Source organism: Vipera ursinii (assembly GCF_947247035.1).
Source record: "Vipera ursinii genome assembly, chromosome: 7".
Taxonomy (NCBI): Eukaryota; Metazoa; Chordata; class Lepidosauria; order Squamata; family Viperidae; genus Vipera; species Vipera ursinii.
The window spans coordinates 50,133,639-50,159,923 of NC_139521.1; the positions used below are offsets into that span (position 1 = coordinate 50,133,639).

At 34.4% G+C, this 26,285-nt stretch overlaps 1 protein-coding gene across 1 annotated transcript in view; it reads right to left on the reverse strand.

The window, feature by feature from the left end:
- Positions 1-22,446, reverse strand: part of TTC29 (tetratricopeptide repeat domain 29) — a gene marked incomplete at its 5' end in the record, with an annotated part of 98,212 nt that extends 75,766 nt beyond the window's left edge. Inside the window, 4 exons of the mRNA XM_083367783.1 lie at positions 4,257-4,442; positions 12,880-13,103; positions 22,037-22,120; positions 22,358-22,446. Of these exons, the coding sequence (XP_083223909.1) occupies positions 4,257-4,442; positions 12,880-13,103; positions 22,037-22,120; positions 22,358-22,446 (583 nt within the window). The remainder of the gene's footprint in view (positions 1-4,256; positions 4,443-12,879; positions 13,104-22,036; positions 22,121-22,357) is intronic.
- Positions 22,447-26,285: the final 3,839 nt, after the last annotated feature.

Sequence of the window (26,285 nt, forward strand, 5' to 3'; positions counted from 1 at the left end):
TCTGGTTTGGAAGCATCACTGCTTCAGACAGGAAGGCGGTGCAGAGAGTGGTGAGGATGGCTGAAAAGATCATTGGCAGTTCCCTCCCCTCCATGCAGGACATAGCTCACAAGCATAAGATTATCTGGGACACTACACATCCTCTTCACAACCTGTTTTCGTTGTTACCTTCTGGGAGGAGGCTTCATGGTATCCGCAGCAGAACATCCAGATTTAGCCATAGTTTCATTCCATACAGCATTAACCTTGTGAACTCTCAAGCTTCCTCCTTCCGTTATATATTCAAAATGGACAGTATTTAATATTTATTTGTTATGTATATGTAGGGGTGTGGGTCTATACATATGTGTATATAGTATGGTTAGGTGTGTGTCATGTATGTGTTCCACTTTGAGAGCGGGCAACTAAATTTCATTTTTGATATGTGCCCACAGTAAAAAAAATGTCAATAAAGGTTATCTTATTTTAAGTACTAAAATTCAGTGGAAGGGTTGCAAATTGTGAAATTTTGGCTAAAACTGTTTGGAAACATCTTCATTTGTGAACATCAAGAAAAGAACCTACCAGGAAGAAATGTACTAAATATATTAAAGGTAATCAAACAGTGTTATGGAAAACTTCACTAAAGTGCACATTTTTGTTATTTTCAAATGTCCAACTTAATAGCAAAATGGGTTGTGTTTATTTCATGTTAATATATAATGAATTTACAACCATGTATCTGCAATATTAAATGGAAAAATAGTGGTAAAATTGAAGTAGCAGAGATACTCAACTCCTATTTTTTTTTCATCTTCACTAATAGGAAGAAGAAGCTAGACAAAAACTTGAAACTGGTACAAACATGGTCAGAGAATACCTCTTTATCTTTTTTAATGAGTTTGAATTCTGTGGGATTATTGTAGAGTACTAAATGCACCTTTTGAAGATCTTGTTCCATTTTTATGACTATTGTTGAGGAATCCTGAAGAACTTATGACTGGTGAGTAAATCTTTTTCAGAAACGGAAAAGGGAGGAGGCTAGGGAATTACTGATCACTCTGTTAGACATAAATGCCTGGGATAAATCTAGAGCAGATAATACAACATTTGATCTATAAGTAGAGAAGGATTATCTAGACAATTTGGTCTGCTTCATGTAAATAGGATGTTAATTTTTTGTAAATCATATATCATTTGTCAATAAACAAGCTTTTAATAGCAAGAGGAGAAGCAAACAATTTGTGTACACACACTAATGAAATGGGGAAGAAAAAAAGATGTGAGAAGAGGAGCAAAAGATTCAGATTTCACTTGTTAATACCTAGATATTGAGAAATTTTTGGCTTAGTAGAAACTCAATGTTTTGAAACACTAAAGGCTGCGAGGAAATGCATCTGTTTGGATGTGGCAGATAACCTCAGCAATATATAGCCACCACAGCCCACCCTGGGTACAAGCCATAATGATCTCTTATAGTATGCCAGTAACTATTGGTCTTTCTAAAATGGTTTGCACTTTTTTCCACACCAGATATTGAGAAAGAGAAAAGAATGGGAGGGGGAAGAATTCAAAGATTATCATTTTCCTACTGCTGGGAGGACCAGTTTACATGATTGGTGCACTTTTGCAGGTTTTGTTGCTTCTAGCTGATCTGATCACCAAAGCTTACCTAAAAGCAGGCCTCACTGAGCAGAGGCACTTGCTTCCCAGTTAGCAAACTTAGGTTGGGTGGTGCTGTATGTGCCCAAAAATGCTTCTTCAAAGGAAGTAAACTTAGTTAAGTTTCTACAAAGAACACCCAACCAACCAGATATCCCCTTAGATTGTACTTGTGCCATATTGGCATCTGATGGTCAAAATCCCACCTCTCCCTATTTCAATGAAGAATTCATTGGGAAGAAAATACAGCTCTTAGGAAGAATCCAGAGTTCTAGGAAAGAGGCTGTGGTTTAAACTTGGAAGTGTTTGTGCTTTTGACTCAGTGTGATTCCTGGTGACTGGTCCCTGTAGTTTTCTTGGCAAGATTTTGGGAATGGTTTGCCATTACCTTCTTCTTAGGGCTGTGAGAAAGTGAGTGGCTTAAAATCATTCACAGGACTTTGTGCTGAAGACAGGACTAGAACTTATGGTTCTAGGTCTCCTGGTTTATAGCCTGATGCCTTAACCACTATCTCAATCTGGCTCTTTTGTTTAAATTAGAGTTTCTTAAAATAATTCTTGGCTTGTTGCCTGAAATAAGTTCAGATATCCAAACTGGTTAAATAGCTTCTTTCTTTTCTTTTCTTTTTCTTCTTTCTTTTTTCCTTCCTTCCTTCCTTCCTTCCTTCCTTCCTTCCTTCCTTCCTTCCTTCCTTCCTTCCTTCCCTCCCTCCCTCCCGCCCTCCCACCCTCCCTCCTCCTGGTAATCTAGAATTAGAAGTGAGGGGATGACATAATAAAATTTAGGTATCAGTTGCTATCCCTTTCTAGACCATGGCCTACTGTTGGCTAAGCTTTCTTGAGAGAGGCTCCCTTGATTAAGATCATATAAGACTACTCTTATATAAGACCATATAAGACTTGGAAGATGGTAACAACTTCTGATCTCCTGCCAGCTTCCCCACTGAGTTTCCTTGTAGGAAGCTGGCAGAAGCATCAGAAATCCTTCCTTCCTTCCTTCCTTCCTTCCTTCCTTCCTTCCTTCCTTCCTTCCTTCCTTCCTTCCTTCCTTCCTTTGTAAAAATCATAATTTGCCATCCTATCTGTCAGTTGCACATAAACAAAAACATGGCCTAAGCTATAATATAATATTAGTCCTTAAATTGTGAAGGTCTAAAGTCATTAGATATTAAAATACAACAAGTCGATAATACCAAAAGTTTAGTGCATTAGTTGTGTAAAATAGCTACAATGGATTATTCATTAGGTTTTCCCCATAGTTTGTCATGGAACCCCATCAGGTTCTTGCAGAACCCTTGGGTTCCAAGGAACACAGTTTGAAAAACCCTAGTCCAGGCCATTAGAGAGCCAGTTTGGTGTGGTGGTTGAGGCAACAGGTTAGAAACTGGGATACTGTGAGTTCTAGTCTCACCATAGGTACTCCAAAGCCAGTTGGACGACATTGAGCCAGTCACTTTCTGTCACTCCTAGGAAGGAAGCAAACCACTTCTGAAAACCTTGCCAAGAAAACTGCAAAAATTTGTCCAGGCAATCTCTGAGAACGGTCACAATTGAATGGAAGAAACAAAAATTACTTAAAGCTTTTAATAAAAATGTTATTTAAAAAAAGAACCACATACAGTCTTTAGCTTATTCCATGACGTTTGCATGACTGTTTGCTGGCTGATTTGCCTCCTTGCTTTCAGGTATTCATTTATATAACTGTTGAACACAATACACCTTTGTGCACACTCTTCAGCATTTACAATACCAAGCTCTGGGGCAGTAGGGAATGGAATTATGGGATCTCAGTGTGCTCAGAAAAGAGGCTCAGATGCTAAAATGGGCAAAAGCTTTGTGAATGAGAAAACAGCAAGAAATTTATGTTCTACCCACCATCAACATATAAGTAGTGGTATTAATGAATGAACAGCTGTAGTTTTGGACTGCACAACTGTTGAAGATTTAAAAATATTAATAACAATATTTCACATTTTTTAAAAAGCAAACCAATGCAATATCTTACATTGCTTTATATTCCATTATTATTTACATATCTACTGGTAGAATTTTCTAATTATAAATACCATTGATAAAGTACAACAGTAAAATCAGTATAGTGAGTTCTTATAAAAAATGGAGGGTAACAATTGTGTATGTCTTAATTCTTCTATGGCACAATTAGAAGGTGAAGCAGTGTTTAATTCTACATCATGAATTTCTCATGGAGCAAATGTCTGCATCTCTGTAAATACAGATAGTCCTTTTTTAGCAACCAGAATTGGACCAGCAACTCAGTTGTTAATTGAAATGGTTGCTAAGCAAAATGGTGATTGTGGTTATGATCTTACTTCAGCTTTTCTTTGCTATATAGATCATAAATGCAACAATTGGCAGCAAAATTACTTTTTCATCACTGCTATAACTATGAATGGTTGTTAAACAAGGCAATCACTAAACAAGTATACAAAAGTTTTTAGTAAACCAAAAATGCTAGATTTTTATTTTTAGTACATCAAGCTAGGTAGTTAGTTTGATCTAATGCTATATTCTTATGGTACATGTTAAATCTATATGAATAGATTTCTGGAGATGGTGATCATAATTTTTAACTACATGATAAAATCTATACATACCTTGTTCTTCATAGACAAGGCCCATATTAGAGTGTGCTTCAGCTTCTTTCTTCCCACCATCAATTTTAATCAGTTGAGCAGTTTTGTAACATTGTTCATAGAAATAATTCCTTAACCATCTGTCTTCAGGCTTGTTGAAGCAATAGGCTAAGTTTAGTTGATTAGAATAAACCTCTTCATAGTTTTCTTCGATGAAAAGAAAATGATTATATCTTAATATTGTTTAAAAAGCTGTATAATTTTTGTTTTTATTTAGGTTTTGCCATACTATAAAACTATAGCTATATAAAATGCTACTTGGGGCTGTACATATTGTATATAAGCCGCATTGCATATGCACAGATATCACATTTGCTCGTATATATTTCAAAATACCTTCTGTGTCACTTCTCTATTTACACCGTTAATTAACATATCACCATTCCAATTCCTAATTGATGTTTCCTTGTCTCATACACTTGTTACAATTGATTAGGTGGTATGACCAATATTATTTTTAGTATTCCACTTCACCAAAACCTCATTCTGGTTTATTAATCTACAGCATAAATAGGAAGGAGTTAACTCAACATCTACTAGCTTTCTAGATGATTTCCTCACTTGTAGGAGCAACAACAGTAAAACTATATCCAGTCCCAAAACAGATTTAGGTGCAGCAAATATTTAACTCAAACCTGATGTTGAAACAGATTTCTGAGCTATTATTCAGAGGTCTATAATGTCATCCCACCTATTTTCAGCTTAGTTGGTTACACATCAGAATTTAAAATACAATCACAAGAAATGTGTTATTACCCTATTGTTTAAACATTTCTTTGCTCTATCCTCTCACATATTTTTTCCTTTTGCATTTAGGAGATCTCATGCTTATCTATCTTCATATGCTCTTCTTAGTACTTTTTGCAATCTACTGCAGTTTTTGGTTCATAGAGAAATGGTTCAATCTGAATTGCTATTTTTTCCATTACAGAAATAATCAACTTTGTTACTTAGAAGAGAAATCAAATAGTTATGAATTGAAGCTGATATGAAAAGCATACAGAAATGGATATTAAGGCTATCTCTCTCAATAGCTTATAGTTGGCAAAAGTTCCAAGGAATTATCAAAACCTTAAGATCTGTCAACAACGCTAAATACTAGATCAAATGGTGCCACCACAAACCAATTTTTTAAAAAGGAAATTCACGCACATATATATGGTTTTTAATATTACATAGTGCATTCCACATTATAGTTTCAGTCCTTATAGTTATTCACCAAGCACATGGAGCAGAAAAAGATGTTGTGAAGTTACAACTATATTATTTGGAAACAGATAAAAGAAAAGATAAAAAAGGAATATTTCTAATTTGAAGAAAGCATGATTCAGAAATTAAAATTATTCTCTTTCCTACTGAATAGCAAAGCAATAAACTTCAGTAAAATTATGTAAATAACTTGAGGGAAGTACCCTACAGTTCTCAAGAGATGACCTGAGGCTGGTTACTGTTACTGTCGCAGTCTTGATTGAATGAACTTTAATGTGACCCTATACTATTCTAGTGTCTACCCACTCAGTGAATAAGCAGTGCGCCTAGACAACCATTTCAGGGTAATTATTTTGGATACAAACTGGCCAAACTGGGCTGGAATCACATGAATAAAGCAAAGCAATGTTAAAACATTCTTTTAAAATGACTATATTTTAAAATATAGAAACCTCAGAAACATTTCTGTCTTCAGAAAGCATTGGCCGTGTTACATTTAAAAGTATTGTAGTTTAACTTAATATATATATTACCTAGAATCTATTTCTTCAATAATTCTTTGAATTTCAATCCCCAATCATTTTACAATTAATCATCTTGAATTACAACATTACAACAATGATCAACCAAGTACCTTGAAGGATTTGGAGAAAGTTGACGGAGGAACAGTTTTATAGTTCTGCAGATATAGCTTAAACCATCATGTACCACACAATAGTACAAAATGAAACTATGTTCAAACTGAAAATATTTGGGTAAACCAGGAAAATATTTCTAGGGACTTAATGGCACGTAAGGCCAAGGGTCAGCATATAGCACCACAGATGCTATAGCTACACTATCTACTGAGCTGACGGTAGTAAAAACAATCTTAAAAATCCAAGAATTTAGATATTAAATAGGTTGTCTTTTCCTCAAACATCTTTAGGCACCATCTCCGATGTATCATTAGCACACTGAAGGCAGGTCCTACTTAGTTTAAATGTACAATAACTATTGGAAGAAAAGGTGTATAATTGTGTTGGCTCAAACTCCCCCAGCCCACTTTTCAAGAACCAAATGCAACTGAAAAAAGACAGATAATCTGCAGGACCCTCCTCTTTTCTGGTTACTCCCTGTTGCTGCTGGCCATACCACAAAGATGTTGTGTAGGCAAGAATAACTTTCCTAACTAGAGGGTTTTTCAATGTTTTCTGGAAGACAGTACTGAACATTTTGGTATTAGAAAATTAGCAAATCCCAAGATTTTAATTTATAGTGTTTTTGAACTAGAGAGAATGATAATCTAGAGTTGGAAGTGGGGGGAAGCTGGCAGAAGCATCAGAAATCCTTCCTTCCTTCCTTCCTTCCTTCCTTCCTTCCTTCCTTCCTTCCTTTCTTCCTTCCCTCCCTCCCTCCCTCCCCTCTCTCCTTCCTTCTGTCTTGAGAATCCACAAAATAAATATGAATAAATTTGGCTTCCTGCTTGGGATCTGATGTCTGATGCAATGTTGAATTTGTTCTTTAATAATCACAGAAGAATTCTATTCATTCCTCGTTGGGAGGACTTTTTTGGCTCCAAAGGATGCCATTTGAAAGCATCACTTGTACTGTCTGATGTTCTTCCTGAACTCATTTGCAACAGTTCATCATTGTTACATAAACTGAGGAGTACATTAGGTAGAGGCTGCAAAATTGTTTATCCTAATCTTTCCATACAACAGAAATTAGCAGTTTCTTTGGCCATTGCATCAACATCAGAAATTTTATGTTGTGCAAATCGTGCATTTTGCCTCATTCTTTCTGTTGAGAGAAAGGCAATGTTGAGGCAAAATGCACGACTTGCACATATGTTTCTTGTTGTTAAAGGTGGGTATTATGTTGAGAAACTCTCATGGTAATTTGTGCTTGCCATGTATCCTTGCCTTTCCCTTGATCTTCTCTTTCCAGCTTCATTTTTTTCTCATCTCCTCATTCTGTACTTTTTCTTGTGATTCTGGAGACATGGGACCACATAAGTTTGGTGTTATCTCTTGACCCTGATGCTCCCACATGGTATAATTATACTGATACTTAAAATCCCCTCTGACCTCTCCATTGAGTTATATGAAACTGTCAGTGACAGTTTAGAAATAGAATGACAGCAGGACTGGTCTATCTGATCTCTGACAATCAAAGCAGGGGCTTACCTATGCTTAGTTACAAAGCAGGCAGCAGTTGGAAAATGGAAAGAGGAAGGGGAAGGACTAAGATATAGTGGCAAATGTTTTTGACCAGAGAGATACAGTTTTTGCTCCATCTGCAGTTATAGCAGTTCACTTGTTGACTTTCAGCCCAACTACTTCCCAGAGTTGGTGTGAAGAGATACAGGAGAGTGGAGTACAATGCATACATATACAGCAGGGGTGTCAAACTCAATTTCATTGAGGGCCGCATCAGCATTGCAGTTGCCCTCAGGGGGCCTGGTGGATATGGCCTGGGTGGGTGTAGCCTACTGGGTGGGCGTGGCTAGAGTGTGTATGGCCTACTGGGTGGGCATGGCCAGCTCTACATCGTTCGCATCAAGGGTGCCTATGGGGGCCTGGGCAGGAGTGGGACAGATCTGAGGGTCTCTGGCAGAAGGAAGGTCTCTGGGCCAGGGCCAAAGCAGTGGGGGCCGTTCCCTCACTGTTTCCAGGATGGCTTCACGGGCCGCATGAAACCACTTCGCGGGCCGGATCTGGCCCCCGGGCCTTGTGTTTGACATGTCTGATATACAGTATCATGAGATGGGCTATAGATGCATGTGCATATTTTTGCACCAGAGAAGAAGGGGCACCTAAACCAATAAAAATATCCAGGCCTTTTTTCATGCACCTTAGAGTTGTGTGGTTTTTTTTAAGAGCCACATAATGTATCAATTCCTTGCTGCTGGATAAGGGACAGAGTGAGGAATTGCAATAGTGGCTGGAAAACTGTCATGCAACATTCAGAATGAGCATCACATGCAGCAGCAGCAGCCTGATAAGGACAGTACTTGAAACAGCCATAACCTTTCCAAATTTTATTCCCTTGTGCATCATGGGTCCCAAATTTTGGGCTCATTCTGTAGGTTAGCCCATTTGAGGTATCTTGGTTCAAAAATCGTTGCCCTATGATGCACTGTCTCGCCCAGTTAGAGGTCATGACATTGAGAGTTTCAGTAGTATATAGATATGTTCAGGGCTTTTTTTGTCATAGAACGCTCAGAACGGAGTTCCGGCACCTTTTTTGAATGGAACCTTGTAGGGTAGGCAAGGCGGGTTGTATGACATGTGTGAGTTCCAGCACCTTTTTCTTTTACAAAAAAAGCGCTGGATATGTTTAATTAAAATACATTTAGTGTTACTCTTTGTTTGATCCTCTGCCTTTACTCTGAAGAGCCTTGGTGGAGCAGTGGGCTAATGCCTCCTTAAGTAACACCAGCTGCCTGCAATTAGTGCAGGTTTGCATCCCACCAGGCTCAAGGTTGACTCAGCCTTCCATCATTCCGAGGTAGGTAAAATGAGGACCCAGATTGTTGGGGGCAATAAGCTGACTTTGTAATAATGCCGCTTGGGGGGGCCCTGAAAGCCCTAATAAGCAGGCATATACATAGAATGAAGGCTATTGCTAAGCACATTGGTTTGTGCTTAAATTGTAAGCTGCCCTGAGTCTTCGGAGAAGGGCGGGATATAAATGGGATTAAAATAAAAATAAATAAATAAATGGTATAACTTAGACAAAAGTTTTCTTAAAAGAATTTTGTCTTTCACTTCTATATATTTCATAATCACCTGAGAAAATCATTAGGGAAACTAAAAGTTTGCAAATTACAGTATCTAGAATCACAGACACTTAGCTAGATTGCAAAAACCTAAACAATCATTAAATTGCAGTGAAAAGCTATGGTTTCCGTATTTCTTCTTTATAGCGTAAGTGGTTTTCTTTATTTTTTCTTTTTTCTTTGCAGCCCAAGTCTGGGTGCCATATTAGAAATTGAGAAACAAGACTTCTGGTCTTGCACAGTAGCGCAACAGCCAAGGGGTTTCGGGGCTCTGTGCCCTTTGGCTGCATTTCTTCCTGTTAGGGAACCCTAAATGGGCCATTAGCCACCCGAAGAGGCAGCAAAGAAGGAAGTCCCGTGGACCACGGAGAGATGGTGGTTGACCTGATTGGTCCAGGAGAAGCCTTCCAGAGACCAACAGGAGAAAGGCTAGCCTAACTTCAGAGACTAGCCCAAGCTACAAGCAACCAAAGTCAAAAAGCACTATCTTAAGCTGATTGTAAACAGTGCATTTGAATCTGGGTAAGATCATCGATTTTCTCTATCCTACTTATTAACTTTCCTGGGGGGGAAAATTTCCAAGAAGCAAAAAACCTCCGAATGTGAAGGAGGGGGATTTTTGCCCCACCCTTTTACTAATGGAAACAGCGAATTAAACCTTTTATGGAGGACCAAAACATACAGAAATTTAATGAAATGAATATAAAATCTATTTCTGGATAACTTTGGAATTGTTGAATGGTTAAGATTCTCATTTTAAAGGTAATTTTCTATTTTGATAATTTTAAAAATAAACTGGTGCTGACATCCAGTGGTGGATAAAGACTATGACAGCTATGGCTTTTATACAGGACTTGGCAAAATCTGGAAAAACAAATCTGTGCTTGTGACCTTCAAAGCTATAACAAGAGAGAACAGCTGTGACAAAAAAAAAGAAAACAATTTGGGTTGCAGACAGAGGATTACAAACTTCAGGAAACCTTTTTGAACCTTTCTGGATTATAAATGTCTCCTAAACTGTGACTCTAAAGCTATTTGCAGAGGAAAAAAAACCCCTCAATTCTTGACCACTATGGAAAATCAGAGACTTGCTGAAAGAACTCATCAAGAAAAAATAAATACCTTTCAAGAGGAGACATATGAGATACTGCAACTAATTCAAATGACAACGACTTCAAACCACAAAGAAATCCAAAATAACTTTGAAAACATAAACCAATCCATCTCCAATTTAACTTTACAACAAAAAATCCCAGGAAATAACTATAGAGAAGGAGTGGATAAAACAGATAACTGAACACAAATTTGAGGATATAGACTCAAAGATTGAACTTAACAAAGAAGTATGATTTAAACCAAGTGGAAAATTTTTTACAAGGAATATTGGTTTTGGAAAAGGCAACTTATACTTTAAGACCAAAAGACAAATTTGAGGATAAGAAAAAAGACTGGTCAAAATGGATTGCAGAGACCTCAGGAGCACCACTAGAACTGGAGAGACAAAAAATATTAAGAGATACAAAGTGAAAAAGAAAGAAAAAGACTTTCAACAAACATGAAAGAGCAAATTTGCCTTTTACAAAGATATTGTCCCTGTCTTATTTTTAATATCTACAGTGACACCTGCATGAATATGGAAAGACTCTTTGATTCAGCAGAATATATTGATGAAAGATATTAGGCAAAAGAAGAAGGCCAAAGTGAAAATTAAGAAAATAGATGATGGGACTTATCTGAAAGAATATTTTAAAAAGAAAAACCTGTTTGAATATGGTTAAAGTAATAAAAAGATTTTGGGTATGAATTTTACTTTAAGAGGGAAGAGTCCCTCAAATAACACAGTACTCTCTCTTTCTTCTCTTTTCTTCTCTTGTTTCTTGATATGAGTAATATAAAAGAGTTAGAATGATATACAAGGACATATTTTAGATATTTAAATGTGATTGATTTTAAGAAAATTACAATGGATTGAAAAAAATGTTTTGAATAAGAGTTAAAAGACCAGATGATGAGATTTATTAAATGGAATATTTAAAGATTAAATATATTCTTAATTATGGCAAAAAAGAATGGAAAAAATTTGGAAATAAATATAAATTAACTTAGGGGAAACATGGACTTTCAGTAGTATACTATCTTTTTATCCCTCTTTACTCTTGTTCTTTTTTCTATTTTTTTAGTCTTATTTATTCCTTAAGTAAGGTAAAAGTTATGGGATGGTTTACATGAGAAAAAAATAGAATCAAATATTTAAATTTAATTAAGTTTGAGAAAATCTTAACCAGTAAGAATATCTTGAATATTGTGGGAAAAACAAATGTAAACAAGAACTGTAAATGGGATCCATGATGAGGCAACCAGAATGACTAGATAGAAAAGAAATATTATATTGATGTGATTATTATTTGCGGAAATATTAGAAAAAAATTATATTCAATTGTTATCTATCAAAACAATAAGAATTGTATTAACTTAAGGTTGGTAAAAGAGAACATTATGGAAAGAAGAGGAAATCAAGTAAAATTATTATGTGGATTATAGATCATAGAAACCAATTGTTAGTGAATATTTTTTAAATGTAAACCCAGACAACACACTGTTTACCGAATATTAAGGTGACCATGTTAAAAAATTAATAAAATATATTATAAAAAAATAAAAATTGAGAAACAAATTAAATTGTGTCTTTCATTCAGATGTATGTAAGTCTTTTCTGGCTTCAGAAATGTAGCTGGTTTCTATACTATTTAAATTCAGAATTTAGTTTTATAGTTAAAATGATAACTATTTGACATTAATTTGCAAAATCTGCCTATACAGATATGGGACTCCTAGTACCATACCATAACTATCATTATGTCCCATCAGTGGTAGGCAATCTATTTTTCTTTTTCTCATTTGAAATCTAACGTTAGTCATTCATTTTATATTTTAATTTCAGAACTGACAATCATATTGTCTTTTTTCAGATGATGTGAGGTTTCTTTCTTCATCTTTCTCTGTCAAGCAGTCTTGATGTTTTTTTTTCCAGTTATTCATCTAGCTTCTCATATTTTCCTATCTTATGGCTCGTATTTCAGAACATCAACGTGAATTATATTTTGTTAAAATTAGGATATTTAAAGATGTGCACCAATATACAGCCATGCTGCCTGAAAGGCAGTATTCAATGACATGATTATGAAGATTACAACTTAAATGAAACATGTTAAGCATTTACATTTCAAAGAATAAAGAAATACATGCAATGTATAAGAAATAAATTTGAAAAGCTGCTATATTTATCTGAAAATTATGATGTTTTAAATTTTAAAAAGCAATATCTTAAACAATGACTTTTCAAGAAAAGTGATAATTGAATGATGATAGCATGAATACATTGAAAGCCTCCTAATCACTACATTACAGAGATTCATCTGGTTAGCAGAATGTTTTATTTCTGCGTTGGGGTTCATCATTTCGAATTCCCATCATTTACTCCAAAGATACAGCTTAGCCGACTAAAGCTGAAAAATGCTATTTCCAGAAGAGTCTCAAACTCACACATGAAACAACTGAAATCTTCCCTGAGGCACACATTGCTGCTCCATTACCCAGAATTCCCCTATTTACCTGATTGCTGGGCTGCCTCAGCTCTGGTCAGGAAATAGTGAAGCTGATCCAGCTTATCAGGCTGCTCCTCCAGGGATTTTTCCAGCCATATGGCTGACCCAGGCCCTGAAGCTTCCCTCAAGGCATTCCACTGCTCTATCAGAGTAAAGAGCTCAGCAAAAGACTTGTGATAACCCTGCTGTAGCATGTCTAGGCAGATGTTCTTCTTGTATGAATTCCGGTAACTGGGGATTTGAAAAAGCTGGTTTTAATGGTTTCATTCTTGATGATAATTTCTTCCTAAAAAACTCACAGAAGATACAAATATGATTAAATGTGCAAATATGATTAAAAGGTAACACAGTGGTTGTTAAACCAGTTCTTTACTTAATAAAAATGCCAGGATGTTTTTGAAAGAGACCAGAAGAAAGCTACAGTAGCTCTGGTTCTACCAAAAGCTATATTATAAGTCTTCTGCAATTGAAATCATATAGGAATGTCAACTGAATTAATTCATTGAAAAGCAACACCTAAAGTTGCTGAGGTATATTTTCTAGGATGCCTCTTCAGTTATAAAAATATGCTTGGAGGCATATTAACTCCAGCAAGATTAGACAGTATGATTATTCAACTTTTCTGAGAAGAGGGACAATTACACCACTACGTGACTGCAGATACTCACATCTGTGAGTTCACCAAGGATAACAGAGGTGCAAAACATTTCATTCATTTCTCAGTGTATTGATTCAATTTACGGTCATGTACCAAACTATAGAAAGAAAAACAAAATGGAAAAGAGAAAACCTTTTTTGTTATTGTTTAAAAGATGTCCAAAAGAAAAGTAAAAAACTGGCCGCAATTAAAAAAAAAATCTGCTGCAGGATATTTCTCTTGTTGAATCTAAATTTGGCTTCTGACCTTAAAGACAGCAAAGCAAAAATAAGTAGGATTACACTGAGCAGCCAGTAGTAATTGATTTTAAAAAGGGCTGTAAAGTCCTGGAAGTCCACTCAAACAGGTGTAATGTAGTGTAATGTAAAGTGTAAAAAAAAATCTTTCCCTAATATCTCTGTAATTTTGAATGACAGAATGAAGCCATATAAACAATTGGCTTATGGCTATAACTGGGATTGAAACTACTATTGTTAAGCCAGGTGGTCGTTAAGTGAATTGCACCCAATTTTATCACCTTTTGCCATGGTTGTTAAGTGAATCACACCAGATGTTTAGTGAATCATACGGTCATTAAGTGAATCCAGCTTCCATCAATGACTTTGCTTCCTGGAAACCAGCTGGTAAGGTTGCAAATGGAGATCATGTGACCCCAGGGCGGTGCAACTGTCATAAATATAGGCCTGCTGCCAAGTGCCCAAATCTTGATTGGGCGACTACACGAAAACTGTTAACAGTTTTAAGGTTGAGGACCAGTCATGTCACTTTTTTCAGTGCTGTTGTAACTTTGAATGGTTGCTAAATGAATGGATGTAAGTCGAGGACTACCTGTACAGATATTTAATTATTGTGAAGTGGGGGATTCTGTAAGAAATATCAAAGAAATTGGTATTGTAAATAAATATAATTTTATGTAATTATACTCTTTTCTGTTACTTAGCATATCTGTTGTATTTTGCTTTCATGATTAATCGTAGACCATATGTAAAGAGGGAATGGATTACAAGGAACCAAGCCATTATTATTTTTTTATAGTACAAGCTAGTACAAGAAGTTAAACTAGAAGTCAAAATAGAAGATAAAGATGTAAAAAATAAGCATGAAAGACAAACACAGTTGGAGTGGGCATTATTTTGTGATTGAACCCCATAATAGGTATATCTGGTAGGGAAGGCTGTTCTGCAGTGAACTTCCCACATTTTATAGCCACGTTGAGTTGTAAAGCAAACAAGTCATGGTTATGATTTCATAATTTTAATATATCAGGATCAGAGGCTATACATTGAAAGAGCTGGAGATATGCAAGATGAATGAAGCCAGTATACAGAAACTCTGGTATTTTGTTTTGCATCCCATTAAGGCCTAAACTCACTGCAAGGTAATTCTGTGCTCACTGGGAAAAAAAGCATTGTATAATTTTTAGATCTCACAAGATGAGAATCTCGCATTTTTAGGAGTTCTCCCATGCTTCATAAAGTAATATACCACAAGGTACATGCAAAATTATTAAAATCTCATAACCTATTATGGTCCTGTTGGTAAACATTCATTTCCAAAGTGCAATAATACCCTGTTAGTTATACTATGTAGCTAAACTTGAAAATTAATTTTAAAATTATGTTTTATAAATCAATAACATTTAATGAAATTAATGTTCACAAAAATTGTCTCCCAAAACAGTTTTTCAATAATTACAATGGCCTCTGGGGGCCTCTACTGGAAACATAGCAATACTGCAGGTAAATATTACTATTTAAGCAATACTAAGAATAAAATGAATGTTGTTGAATAAAAACAAATGTTTCCATATATACTCAAGTATTACTTACCTGTGGATGGATGTTCCTACTAATTTCAAAATGGCTGAATCCATTATTAAAATGTTAGATAAATGAGTGTTATAGCAATTTCAAAATTACAGTTGCTCTCAAAATAATTATACATTTTAATTGAGATTTTGGTGTTTTAAGGCAAAATTTAAAATGCAAATATATTAAAAAAACACTCCAATTTATTGTACAATCTTGGTGTGCCTCCAGAATGGAGAGGATGGCAGACATGTAAAAATAATAATAAAAAAGCCACATTGGAGACAATGTAAGTATTCTCATACAGAACGTACTGTATTTGCTGTGATGGCCAACTACTGATTTATTGCCCAAAGAAAATAGTTAATATGCTATCCAAACTCATTGTATTTCAGGTGATCTTACAGTTGTGCAAACTAAAATTTCATTATATATTGATAAGCCCTTGATTTATTTTATTTATTTATATCCCACCTTTATTATTTTTACAAATAATTCAAGGCAGCAAGCATACCCAATACAGCTTCCTCCACCTATTTTCCCCACAACAAGGGCTCATGAGGTGAGTTGGGCTGAGAGACAGTGACTGGCCCAAAATCACCCAGCAGGCTGTCATGGCTAGGCAGGATTTGAACCCATGATCTCCCACATTCTAGCCCGGTGTCTTAACCACTAATCCAAATTGGCTCTGAATCGGTCTCTTCAGAGTTCATTATTAAAAAAATATGGGTTGAGCATCACCAAAACATAATCATTGCTATTTAGTCTCTCTGTTTAATTGCAATTTGTATGTTATTCTTTTCCCCTGCTTCAATTATGTGCATAATTTAATTATTTATATTTGCCAACATGTGTAAGCTTTTTCAATAAAAATACTGTACTTTCTAAGTTTAAGAAGTTGGGCCAAATCTTTAGATATAAAGTTTGAAGCTTCTGTACCTATGTAACTGCAGAAAAGTACAAGATAAAACTCTTATAAAAACATATTATTTATTCAAATTCTTTAATGGTCAATATTTTAGGAACTACCTATTTGGCAGTATCCTTTAATTGGAAAAAATTCTTAGTTTGCACTAAGAAATCCATAACTTTATAAGTGTTGTGTTTGTATATTGATCTTAAGGTTGCAGAATATATAGAGCTGTGCTTTCTATAAATTTATTAGAATAAATTCATTATTCAAATTTTATTTAATGTCTAATGGCAGCGGTATTACTTAAAGCATTTTTTAAAATAAATATTTTTAATGTAATAAGCTGTTTGATCAGGTAATGAAATATTTTAATAATAACATACACTGGATATTTGCTTAATTGGGTATTTATTGTAATTTTGAACAACCACTTTCATATTCCAAATCATATTTTTTTACTTTTACCAAATTTAAAATTGAAAAAAATGAAACTTTTAGCAATAATGTTGAAATGTCTTTGTTTTAAGATACATAGTAAAATGGTAAGGAATTCAGCATAGAGTAATTCCTGTTGTTTTTTATTTTCATTCTAAATATTGCATAATAAAAACCTTTTTTATTAACTTGAATGCTTACTTAGCTTAATCTTTGTTTCAGAAGAAAGATAATGATGCTTAAATTAAATAATGTATAAATATGGATATTAGTAATATATTTTATACCCTATTTTGGCTTTTCTAACCATATGAATGCAGAGTACTACTACTGAAATGTAGGTGCCAAATTGACATCTTTCATAAGCTTATTTTAGCAATCTACTGTTTGCAATGCAAGCAAAATATATATTATACTATATATGGTGTTTTAGAACATTCTAATTTTAAATAACATTTACTAATCAGTAACTCTTTAAAATTGAAAATAAAGATTAAAGTTTGATTGTGACACAAGCCTGTATATACTAGATTTTATTTTACATGTTATTTACCAGATGGCTGGTAGACACATACACATACAGAATAGCATTTTGGGGACAGAAAATCTTCAAAATGCTGAAAAAAGTGTGAAATATATGGAATAATATTCATAGTGCAATCCTATCTCTACAAAATTATAAATCCCACCAAATCCAATACAGTTATTCTCTATAACTGTATGTAATATTACAGTTTTACTCTGAAACATTTAAGTGCAAAGTCTAAGTATATATATTTATAGTTTCATTTAGCAATTCATTTAGAAAATGTACTTTATAGCTTAAAATATAGTTTAAAACTAAGGTTGATATCCTCCCAGTGGCTATTTAATCATGCTTCCAAAAAGAAGTCAATCATTTTAACTAAATCCAAAACTATTATGAATTCTAAGTAATTTTATGTTGGAATCTCCCTTTGAAATTCAGAAAGAAAATTCAAAAACTATGGTTTTGGAAAGAGAGCATTACACTTCATTGGCCTGGTTCATATGCAGAAATAAATTTATTTGGTCACTGAGGAAACAGTTGTATCAGTTTTGGTATTAACTACTTGACTAATTATAGTTTTCTATGATATTTGAATTCAGGAAAAAGTGCTTATTTACATTCTCTCATGCAAACAAAATGGATAAGGGGTCTATGGTCTAAATTCAGTGTTATGAGAACAGAAATCTGGTCTGGAACAGATTCACTCCTCCACACCTTCTTCCATACATCCTGAAAAACCACTTTCACTGAAATTCAACATTATATTAAAAGATGGACTATTGTTTTTTTAAAGAGGGGAAGGTTTTGGTCTCTCGTACTATGTAAGGTAAACAACAGGGGGGAAAAGTACTACATATGCAGTACACCGAAAGGACAGTTCCTCTCAGATTTTCATGTTGAATTCTTTTTGTAACATACAACGGGGCAAAAATCAGTCCAAAGGAGATCAGGAGAAGATTAAAAAGCAGAATTTCTGTGTAGCTCAGAAAATTTACTCCATAAATTCCAGACTAAGCAAATTCCCACTTGTATTTATTATCACTTCACAATGAACTTTTCCAGAGTATTCTATTTACTTGTCTTTATATTCCCTGCCAAGTAACAATGAACTATTGAAAAATGAAAGTTAGCAAAACAATTTATGCAAATAAGTAAACATTCAGTATTCTTCTTCACTAAAGTATGACTTTTATTTCATATTTCCCAGAATCTGATGAGTTTTTGCAAGTAAAATTCTGTTTCCTCTACACTAGCTAATAGTCATGAGAATCTGTAGTTTGCACCTTCCCATTAAAAATGTATTGCATTTTTTGAAATTATTCACCCCGCCTTTTATCCAGATCATGTCTTTGAAAGGAAGAAGTAGATAATAAATGGAATTATTCATGATTTCCCATTAAATATGAAACTTTCTTTTGCAGAGTTTAGAAAATGGAACTTCTACATAATGTACTGAAGTTGATTAGAACTTTTTAATCTCTCGAAGAAAATATTCCATATTACAAAAAATGCATAGAATATTTTCTAAAAGAAAGTAAACTATTTATCTTCTCTACAATCATATTTTTAGCATTCTCTTAAGAACATTACATCATACCAAAGCGTAGTGTGTCCATGTTTTTGAACAGAATTGTATTCCTTTCTCTGTTTCGAAGGAGATATTAACCCACAAAGAATGTTGGTTAGTGGAAACACAAAATCTTAGTCAGAACAAGCAAGATCAGTAAAAAATATTAAAATAATAATATACCCATACACAAAATTAACATTGGAAGGCATTCAAAAAAAATCATAATATATTTTTTATAATAATGTCTATTTTTTACTGGACAGTATCATTTCAGTAGTGAGTTGAATGTATTATTAAAATATCCTATATATTCAAAGTAAACAAACTGTATAGATTTTTCTGTAGCCAAAGCCATCCCAAGCATGTACAGGATTGGGGAACCCGCAATTTTATAGAAGTTCAAAAATCATTTTCCCTTTATGGGGGAAAAATAATCCAATAAAGTCAAAATAAGATACTAGTTTATTCCTAAAAAGCATACGTGTTCTTCACTTTCTGGCATATCAGATATTACAAGAACAATTTTTGAAGAGACTTTGAGAGCATCCAAGGTTAGGGTTATATTATGTATCTCCAATGTACAGAAATAAGATGCAAATGTTAATTCACTGGGAATAGGGGAAAATGATTAAGAAAACACTGAACCTTGGATGATTATAGGGACAGTAATTTTGGTAAAGACAAGTAAGACTGCAATCTTAGAAATACTTTTTTGTGACAATAAGACTTGCTCCTGAATAAAGACATGCAATATATTTATGGAGCAGGTCTTGGTTGACTAGTTATCAAATGTTTAATCCACATTAATAGATTAATTCCATGTGGGCATCCTGAGAAATAAATTCAGTGTCAATTAATTTCAAATAAGGGAATGCAGATTTGCAGCTAAAAACTGAACATAAAAAACAGAGGATTATTCAGACTAACTTTTGATTTCTTCATTTTATAGAATTTGCAGTTTCAATCCAGGCCATAAAAAACTGGATGTTATGTTTTACACATCTACTGTGTAACCTGTTCTGGATGAAGACATTTTTTTAAAGAAAAATGTCAAGAAAGTTTTTTTAAAAATGGAAGTCACTGCTCCTGAGTGTAATATATATCAGCAAAGATACATTGAAGAATAATTAGATCTATTATTCTATTGCATTGAAATATGGAAAGACAACTATACATTTCTTATTTGAATAATTTACTTGCAAAAAGAAAAAGGTTGATTTTAAACATTTCAATATAGTTACCAGGGATGGTTTTAAATGTGTGATCCTATAATTATTTACTTGGGAATAAATCTCATTGAGTTAAATGCTTCTAAGCAGAAATGTATGAATTGTAATATTTCTATCGCACAAAATCTTTTCAATGAAGGCTGACATGATCTTACAAAACTACAGTCTATTATTAGGAACTATTCATACTATTATTCTTTGGGTATGAAACCCCAGCTCATGTTGGAACCCCAAATTATTCTTCTGACACTGCTGTGATGGGAAGCCTACAAAAGATGTCCCAGCCACCTTGATGCAATTTGTCTTTTCAATGTGAAAACCCTGTGAGTTGTGAAGGTAAAATGATGGCATGTTGGCAACTTTGCAATTGGATTCTTTTCTCAGCAGGGTGATCATTGTTGCATGTTGCTACAGTGGCTGGATTGGGCAAGTGGGACAGACACATTCTAAATAGTAATCCAGAAAGAAAAAAAAGGCTTATAGGAACAAAACTGAAGCTGAAGCTCTATGGGTGGGAGTCGAGAGAGAAACAGAGAGAAAGATCAAGGTTAGGAGATAGATTGAGGGAAGAATTTACCACAGTGGGAAAATGCCACAAATAAAGATTACAAAGCTATATAGTAAGGCAAAGAATTTACCATTTTTGTTCAATTTCCAATAAACTATACTAGAGTCAGAAATCAATTGGCTCAGCTCACAAAACCAAAAAATAGAGAGAGATAATCAAGTCTACAGATGATCCTAATGTGGTCCAGATATGAGCACAGGGGTACCCTTAGCAGTCTCTCATCAAAAGCTTTGAAGATTTTTATTTTTCCAATAAGAAAGCATTTTTGCCCTATGTCCTCCATAATATGCAACCTGAAACATGATCAAAGGGAATCATTTGGGACTCCATCAAAGATTTTCTTATCAAAAAAAGCAAGAAGGGAAAGGCAGAGGGCCAGAGTTGTATAGTTTATTGATGGGTCCATGCAAGTTATTTTTCCAGAAACCAAAGAGGCATAATTCAAGCTCTGGTATTGGACTTGATAGAAATCATAAAATAACTTACAAGCCCCAAATGATCCTCAAAAGCAGTGCTTTTTTTGTAAAAGAAAAAGGTGCCAGAACTCACACGTGTCATACAACCTGCCTTGCCTACCCTACAAGGTTCCATCCAAAAAAGGTGCCGGAACTCCGTTCTGAGCGTTCTATGAGAAAAAAAGCCCTGCTCAAAAGAAATGGCTTTCTATTACATGACTGATTATGTCATACCAGAGCTTTTTGAAAGTTCTTTAGGGTTCAAGAGTACCCAAACTCCAACTTGTTTTAAAAACAAGGCAATGACTATTATTAATGGCAGAGTGTATAATGTAGATAATACCATGAAAAGAAAAGAGACTATTAAAAAATAGCCGCTCCAGGTTTGCCTGCTTAAAAACAGAACCATATTTAATTTTGGGTGATATTTCTTTTGCATGTATTTAAAGTATCAGTGGCTAAAATAGCAATTTCTGAACAGAAAATGAATTACTGCTATAGTTTCAATAGCACAAGCAAACAAGAAACACTTTTGAAAATGACTAACACTAAAATGTTACAGTACACAATTTTAAAATGTTATACAATGCATTATCTATTTTGCTATTGCACGATATGACTCTTCTCTTGGAAGTTTTTAGATCCAGCTTTCGAAACACTAGTGAATTTTATAAAGTCAACTTTGCAATCAGGAGTTGTGTTTTGGAAATAAAAGTTCGTTCTTGAACAGCTTGTAAACATCCATGGAAGAAAAATACATATTTTAATGGCTCATAGATAATCAAATGCTTAAGTGGTTCAGTAAACCATTTACCAAACGTAAGTCTTTAATATATGCAAGATAAGTAGTGTGAAATATAATTATTTAATATCAATTTTAATTTTTAAATGCTACGTTCTTCTGAAAATTGCCTGAGGAAGTTCAAATATCAATGAATAACACTAGAAACAGAAAATAATAAAGTTGCAGTATAAAATTCTCAGAAAGATCTTACTTACGCAGCCGCCTCTTGTTTTGACAATCCTTTGATATGCATGGCCAAGTAACGATCTAGGGCCTTTTTTCCTTTGATCAAATGCATCCTAAATTTTAAAAAAATAAACAATATTGAAAGATGGCTTAATATTTCAATATGCTCTGCATATTAGGAACAAAAACTAACTCTTGCTCAGAGAAAGGCAGGCATATATTGAAATTGATGAATTCAAACATATTATAAAAATATATAAATATAATGTATTCTGTTATTAGAGTTTTAATTTCAAAGAATCACAAATGAATTGAAAAGAAAACTAATATTTTTTTTAAAAAATGTATACCTTGCAAGAGACGGTGAAGTGCATCTCATCTCTTCCATACTTGGATGTGATTTGGGGCTTTGTATAGGTATTTGAGGAAACATACTCATTCTGAACTAAATAAATATAGAATATTTCAAAAGTTAGCATCAGATAGTTCGGTTTGCATAGACATTCATTCAAAATATTTGCTGACTGAAATAATTCAAACATACATTAAGATACCCTAAATCCCATCTGACAAGATATGATGGTACTCTATGCATGTATAATAACATCAATTTGACTAATGATATAAATGATGCATAATATAAACAAGGAGTTGTAAAGTCATCCTCTGACTGACCTCTGATCCATTTGACATTCCTAACTAACAGACACCCTTGCTCTCAATTAATTTATTAAAACATGTTTTCAGTGTAATCTTACAAGCAAAACATTTTCATAATACTATGAAGTTGAATTTGAGATACAGCCATTTTTACATTAGAATTACAATTATGATAGTGAAGAACTAAAGTTATAAAAGTTTTTTTTATAAAATCAATTTTGTCAGTACTTAAGAACTAAATTTGTCAATACTTACGGTAATTAAATTTAAGATGATTTAAATATACCACTGAAGAAAGGGAAATTGAGCAGGTAAAGACCTTCAAATATTTGGGGTAAGTGTTCCAGAATAATGGGGCATGAAAGGTCTATATTGATCATGTTATTGCACGAGCACACAGAAGTATAGTAGCCATTATGAAAATCAAAGGACAGGAAATACAGCAGACAAGGGGGAGGGAATACACACAAGCAGGAATACTGTGCTATTCTCAAATCACAAGAAAGGTGGTAGTGTTAAACTATAAAATATAAATTTTGGGAAGTTGTTATTATTGAGTTTAACATTTAATCTATTAATAACAGTCTGGTTTACCATACTAAGGTGGTCCTCAACTAATGACCATTATTGAGCCCAACATTTCTGTTGCTAAGTGAGACAGTGGTTAAGTGAGTTTTGCCTTATTTTATGACCTTTCTTGCCACAGTTGTTAAGTAAATCACTGCAAATAATAATAATAATAATAATAATAATAATAATAATAATAATAATAATAATAATAATAATAATTTTATTTTATTTTATTTTATTTGTTTGGTGAACAGGGCAATACATGTTAAAAGACAAGAATACAAAAATTAAAAGAGATTAAACAAGATGCCCAAGAACTATAACAATAAGTTAAATACATAAAAAGCAATAAAAACCCAAACCCATCGCCCATCAGGCCAGGCCGGCTTGTTCGAACAGGTAAGTCTTTAGGTTGCGCCGAAAGGAGCGAAGGTTGGGCGCCATCCGGAGCTCAACCGGAAGATGGTTCCATAAATCCGGCGCGCCCACAGAGAACGCCCTCCCCCTGGGGGCCACCAGTCGACATTCTTTGACCGGTGGCACCCTGAGGAGGCCCTCTCTGTGGGAGCGCACTGGGCGGAGGGAAGTTGATGCCGGCCGCAGGTGCTCCCTGAGGTATTCCGGACCCATGCCATGACGGGCTTTGTAGGTCATTACCAGCATAGTTAAGTGAAACTTCCCCATTGATTTTGCTTGTCAGAAGGTTGTAAAAGGTGATCACATGACCCCAGGACAACCGTCATAAATATGAACCAATTGCCAAGCATCTGAATTTTGATCGCAAGACCATGGTAATGCTGCAACAGTCGTAAGTGTGAAAAACAGTCATAAATTACTTTTTTCAGTGTTATTGTAGCTTTGAACAGTCACTAAACAAATGGTTTTAAGACAAGGAGTACTTGTATATAACATTGTATCCAAATTTTAAGAGTTCACAAGAATCCAATATTCTCTGTTTTGTATTGTTTTTTAAAAAATATTTGCTGGGTTGCCTTATAGTATTGCTTTTGTTTTTGTCTAGTGTTTTTTTTTGTTACAATGGTCATCGATCAAAATAAAGGAAATTTTGGATGATTTGTGGTACAAAATGTCTACTTGCATATTCTGATGAAAAGCTGCACTTAAATTGTAGCCATTACTAAAATAACAAATTATGGATAAAATCAGTGCATATAAGAGTATTTAATATGTCAGTATACATTACCAATTAATGCCCTGCGATAATAACATATTATTTTTAGTCTTGTATGAAACTGAATCAGCATTTATTTTAAGCAGAATAACATCAACAGTACAGCAAAACAAAGTAGACTTGTCAGTCATTTTGGAAGTCATAAATGGTAAAAGGATTTTCTTTATTTTTATACATGATACTGTGCTCTTTTTCCAAGATACTTAGTTTATCCTTTGTACTGTTAAAGTTGCAGGTGCCAGTACCTTCCTTTTGTACCTCTGTGATGTGACCATCTTAGCAGCAGAAATACCCTTACTCTTAAATTTAGTTTAATGTAGGTATTATAAATCCTATTGGCAGGCCTCAGGACACAAATGTTTAATAGAGGCAGAAATATAACCCAACAAACCCCAATTGTCACACTAATTGTCACAACTATTATAAGGAAAGCTATAGTATTTCATTTTTAAAATAGAACAAAATTTATCAGAAGGAAAATGTGGTTTCAAATGATGGAAAATATGTATGTATGTATGTAAAATTACTAATATATTTAGTTCAGAACTGGTAAATCTTTCTCCAATGAGAAAATTCCAGGCAGGCTCCAGAACCAACACAAATGTATCTGAAGTTAGGGAATGCTGGCAGTTCCTATCTCTTCTTGCCACAGCCATTGTTCCACTTTCCTTTTTATTTTCCACTGTAATTTAGACAATTCTTCTTGTTCAGTATCCTAGTGGATTATGTAGCAGCTGGTCACCAACATTTCTTGGCTGTTATTATTTTTCAATTAAAAGATTCTTTATTAATTCAGTTTATTGAATTGATATCCTGCAGCAATACTCACAACTCCCTATAGTATACTAGATATGAAAAGAAAAAAAATTAAACCATCTACAGTAAAAACTAAAATATAAACAAAGAGAAGAGAAACAGAAATAGAGAAGCGTACATATGGCAAGAGAAGTAGGGCAGTAGGTGAAAATCACTGGTTTCCAAAAGCTCCTCAGTTTTCAATACATTCTGAAAGCCATCCATACCACTAAGCTCCTTCTGGTCTTATGTCTCCTCGTCTTCAGAAGTGTGGGATCATAAGGATTTTCTGCCACAATGCTCTAGTCAGTTAGGTTGGAGGAGACAGTCCTACAAGTATGTCTGTCAAGTTATGAGAGGCTATATATGTTAAAATCAGGATTTTACATTGTACCTGGAATCGAATTGATAATCAGTGCGTGGACCATAATATTTGCATTATGTGCTATAATGGGTTGTGGAAAGACCTTTGGAGATGAAAGAAGAGCAGCCAACTAGACAACTCACATGTCAAAGATTTTTCAGCCCACAGAAAGAGGGTAGCCACAGGGAGCATTTCAGAAGGGACCCTCCCTAATTTTCTTGAGAGTTAAAAGAAAGGAAGGGGAAAATACTTAGTACTGCAAGATTCTATTACTGTAACCTTAAAACAGAGTTAATGGTGTACTCATATTCATGTTTCTTATCTGGACTAACTTGAAGAGCTAACAAATTATCATAGGTTGTTCTTACTGACTGCAATTGGGAGCAACAGTAGCAGAAATAGAGGTGGAGTGAAAAGAGAGATCAGCCTGGAATCCCTAGGTAGTGACAAGTAAGCTAAGTCTAACTCCTCTTGGGTGCCATTGACCTTTATCTAACACCAATCAGGTGTTGGCTGTTAGTTGAGAAGACTCCTGGGTGTAGGCTTTTAGCAATAAATCAACTTAATTGAACTTTTGCGTATGGACTTGGCCTTTTGTGCACGACAGTTGCTGAGTGATATTTATAAAGTGAAATATCATACCACCATACCGATGCATGATGTCAGTTCTACCTGCATTCATTAAGCTAATCACTGT